At 37.8% G+C, this 4758-nt stretch overlaps 1 protein-coding gene across 1 annotated transcript; it reads left to right on the plus strand.

The window, feature by feature from the left end:
- The first annotated feature begins 235 nt into the window (after positions 1 to 235).
- Positions 236 to 1473, plus strand: LOC124419550. Its single transcript, XM_046949533.1, has 2 exons — positions 236 to 1008; positions 1113 to 1473. Exons 1-2 carry the CDS (start codon positions 298 to 300, stop codon positions 1419 to 1421), a joined length of 1020 nt encoding a protein of 339 aa, XP_046805489.1. The 5' UTR covers positions 236 to 297; the 3' UTR covers positions 1422 to 1473.
- The last annotated feature ends 3285 nt before the right edge of the window (positions 1474 to 4758 follow it).

Genomic DNA, 4758 nt, shown 5'->3' on the forward strand with positions numbered 1-4758 from the left:
ATATTGTTCATTTTAAACCCACCCAACCCCTTTCAAAATATTTAACCCTTTATATAAAAAAGTTTAAAATATTTTTTATATTGCTTCTAAAGAACTTATATTGCATATTAAGTTAATTAGCGCACATATTAACGATTTAATACCCAATTGGTAATTTTATCAGCTGCAACAAAAGTAATTTTTTGGAACAGCTAAAGCAAAAAACTCACACTTTTTTCAATTTTTTTAAAATTTCTTTATAGAAATATATATTTTTTGAGAATTCTTTTTTTGTGATTTTTTTTCCGAAAACCCAATATGTTTACCCTAGAGTCTGTGACCGCCGATTTGTTAAGCTATATCCAAACGGATTTAAAGTCGTTTGATAAAGATTATCGCGCTACCCCGGAAAGTTTCCGATCTCTACCCGCTCTTAAATTCCAAAAACGGAAATTAAGTGAATTATGGGCTAAAATTGACCGTAAATTCACCCAAATTAGAGAATCTGCCGATATTCTTGACCCGAAAAAGGCCGAGGCCATAAATTTAAGCGAAATTGTTAGGCAAGTCAGATCTGCTAAAGGATTTTATAGGTCAAGCATGATTTCGATTGATGAATCGATTGAGGAGATGACTAAGGAAAATGAAACCCGACCATCTTTACCCGAACCCCCACAACCCAGCAGTTTTGCAGGTTTCACTGTACCCCCTTGTGATATGCCAACTTTCAGCGGAGATTTCAAAAGCTGGGCTTCGTTTAGGGATCTTTTCAAGGCCATTTATGGCAATAATACCCGTTTAAGTGGAGTTGAAAAACTTTTCCATCTTAAACAAAAAACAAGCGGCGAAGCCAAAGAAATAGTAGACAATGCACCCTTAACAAATGATGGCTTTCTTATTGCTTGGAATCAATTAGCTTCTCAGTATGAGAATCGTAGGATGCAAATTAACGCGCAATTAAAAACCCTATTGAATTTACCCTTAGTAAGCACCATGTGTAGTGCTTCTATAAGAAAGCTTCAGAGAAAGATAAAGTGGAGTTGAAAAACTTTTCCATCTTGAACAAAAAACAAGCGGCTAAGCCAAAGAAATAGTAGACAATGCACCCTTAACAAAGAAAGCTTCAGAGAAAGATAAATTGTTGTATTGCAAATCTGACCTCTTTAGACATAGATACGGATCAGTTTGAACCTATCTTAGTATATTTATGCACATCGAAATTACCCAGAGAAACCCGAAGAGAATTTGAGAAATCTCTTCCAGATTATGCAGAGATGCCTTCTTGGACTGACTTAGATGTATTTTTGACTAACACATTTAAGGAACTAACTTCGGTTAATGATGTCCAGGACCATAGTATTAACCCTACCCACCCTAAACAAAACAATTCCAAGATGTTAGAACACAATATGACAGAAAAGGCAAAACATTTCATAACGTAACAAATGATTCGAATGGGAAAAACCCAAAAAATCAACCAAAACCCATAAAAAACCCTCCTGTTGAGTTAGGAAACTCTAGACACGTTGCTATGGCTCAATTTCTACGAAACGAGAAAAGTTTAATGAAAAAGCCAGAGCTTAAAATGGAATATGATAACGTGCTACAAGAGTATATCGAATTAGGTCATATGAAACATATAAAATATAACTCAAACTCACCTTCAAATACCCATTATTATTTACCCCATCATGCTGTTGTTAAACTTGATCGTGTTACGACAAAAGTTCGAGTTGTTTTTAATGCATCGAGCAAAACCTCGAACGGCAACAGCCTTAATGATACCCTATACACTGGTCCTACCCTACAACAAGATTTAGTTGTACTTATCTTGAAATGGCGCTTTTATAAGATTTATAACGACGACATTACAAAAATGTACCGGCAAATTATGCTAAACCCTATCCATACACCCTTCCAACGAATATTATTTCGTAAAAGCGTCAAGGAACCCACTCAAGATTATGAACTGCAAACAGTTACATTTGATGTTAACTGTGCGCCATACTTGGCTATTAGAACACTACACGAATTAGCCAAAGACATTCAAAATACCCACCCTATCGCTTCGCAAACACTGCGAAATAATATGTATGTAGACGATGTATTAGCCGGAGGTCACACCATTGAAGAAGCTAAAGAAGGCCAAACCCAACTGATCGCGGCGCTTGAGTCTGCTGGTTTTCCTTTAAGAAAATGGATCTCAAATACGAAGGAATTGTTGAAAGACTTACCCGAAGATCACCTACTTGATGTGGATTTACTCAACCTTCCAGAATCGAATAATGCCAAAACATTAGGAATCCGATGGAATGCTTAAGAAGATACGTTTTTCTTTAATGTACCCTTAATTGAAAGAAAATCAGCATACACAAAGCGAACTTTGTTATCAGACATTGCTCGTCTTTTTGATCCAGCTGGTTGGCTGGTTGGTTAGCGCCAATTGTTATATCTGCCAATATTATTATGCAGCAAATTTAGCAAGATAATACAGCTTGGGATGAATGTCTTAACCTACTCACCCTTATAAAATGGCAAAAGTTTTTGCAGTTCTACGATAATATTAATAGAATTCGTATTCCAAGATGGATTAACTTTTCACCTTCAGCAAAAATTGAGTTTCATGGTTTTTCAGATGCTTCTGAAAAAGCATACTCTGCATGTCTGTATGCACGAGTAACACCCATAAACGGACCTAATTCCGTAACCCTACTCTTCGCTTAGACGAGAGTTGCGCCAATCAAAGTAATCTCGTTACCAAAACTTGAACTTTGTGGTGCTGTGTTGTTGGCAAATATGACACATAATTTACTCACCCAACTCAACCTACCCTTACATCAGACGTATTTCTGGACCGACTCATCTATAGTTTTGGCCTGGCTTAGTAAACACCCTAACTCGTGGAACACGTTTGTAGCAAACCGAGTTTCTACAATAATGCAGACTGTCGGCGTTGAAATTTGGAACCATGTTGCTTCACACGATAATCCAGCCGATGTTGCTAGCCGAGGATGTAATGCTGATGAGTTAAAAGATGACACTTTATGGTGGAATGGACCATCGTGGTTGAAAGAAGTCGCGTTGAAGTGGCCAACAACAAATAAACACTTCATTACTCAAGCTGAAGCTAAAGTTAGTCAGTCGTTTACTACGACCGTTAATACCCACCCTTCCTTGGTTAATACGAATACTGAAAACCCAGATATATGACATATGTCTATCGATTTTGAGATCGCGCATCGTATAAACGGGACAATACTATTCGAAATTATAGAATTATTCTTAATCAAAATAACCCAAAACTAGTCAAAGAAAGACTACGTTTATTAACTACCCACCCAAGTATTGAACTGGATGCGTCAGAAATCAAATCTACCCGTGATAGACTAATTATTCTTTGTCAGACTGAATATTTTAGAAACGAATATAACTGTCTGAAGAAAAGAAACCCTATACCCAATAAAAGTAACCTGCTCACCCTAACGCCATTTTTAGATTCCGCAAATATAATGCGGGCAAATGGTCGACTAGAAAATTCCTCACCGTGTACTAGATACAAGAATAGACAAACTACCCAATTTATGGCAGCATTGCCACCCGAACGTACCCAAATATATATACCATTCACAAATGTTGGAGTTGATTTTGCAGGACCATTCGACATTAAAATATATAATGGCGGAGCATGTAGAATAACAAAAGGTTACGTATGTGTTTTTGTTTGCTTTGCAACAAAAGCTATTCACTTGGCGCCAACATCTGATTTGTCTACCCAAGCCATTATGGCAGCCTTTGCTTCATTTCATTGGAGCTAGCAAGCTATTGAAGAAAGAACGACAGGAATTCATCAAGCAATTGAAAGGTTCCATTACATCCACTAGCAGTTTTCAAAATTTGACGTGGCATTTCATACCCCCAGGAGCACCACACATGGGTGGTTTATGGGAAGCGGGAGTGAAAAGCTTTAAGGCTCATCTAAAGAAAATGAATACCCTGAAGTACACTTTTGAAGAGTTAGCTACACTCCTCGTGAGAATAGAAGGATGCCTGAATTCAAGACCCTTAAGGCCGTCAAGCGAGAACCCACAGGATCTTAACCCTTTAACTCCAGGACACTTTTTAATTGGATCACCCATTTTAACCCCAGCAGAACCCGATGTAAGCAATGAAAATATAACCCTGGCAAACAGATGGCAAAAGTTAAAGATTCAACATCATAACTTTTGTAGAAGATGGAAAGACGAATATCTTAAAGAGCTCCATAAGAGATACAAGTGGAAAAACCCTCAACGTCAAGTTGGAACAGATGACATTGTTATCATCAGACAGGACAATTTACCTCCAAACGAATGGTTACTCGGTCGAGTCATTAAAACATACACTGGCTCTCATGCACAAAACAGAGTAGTCGATATACGGACGTCATCCGGAACGTTAACTCGACCAATAACAAAAGTTGTCATTTTACCCACTAGCTAGTTTAACCTAGGATTCTTTCGGGACCATGTAGAGTTGTGTGATGCTTGCCTTTACACTTTTGACAGCGGGACTTGTTGGTACATTTTCCTATAAAATGATTGCTGGCCAGACAATTGACGCAGTAATGCAATTTTACTGCGGTTTTATATTTCATCGCCAAATTCATATTGCGAAACTTGTTACAGTTTGTCAAGCTGTGATCAGCTTGACATAGACCACAACCAAAATGACGTTTTGGTTGATGGTTGGCATCTTTACGTCTGGGTTTGGGACGAGAACTTTCTCGTTTATGCGATCTTG

Source organism: Lucilia cuprina, chromosome 4, assembly GCF_022045245.1.
Source record: "Lucilia cuprina isolate Lc7/37 chromosome 4, ASM2204524v1, whole genome shotgun sequence".
NCBI classification, from domain to species: Eukaryota; Metazoa; Arthropoda; class Insecta; order Diptera; family Calliphoridae; genus Lucilia; species Lucilia cuprina.

Bases quoted from the DNA above. Each gene is read 5' to 3' on its own strand.
- LOC124419550 (XM_046949533.1), top strand. From the start codon at position 298: ATGTTTACCCTAGAGTCTGTGACCGCCGATTTGTTAAGCTATATCCAA. The intron at 1,009-1,112 runs ATAAAGTGGAGT...CTTCAGAGAAAG, and splicing joins TAAGAAAGCTTCAGAGAAAG to ATAAATTGTTGTATTGCAAA.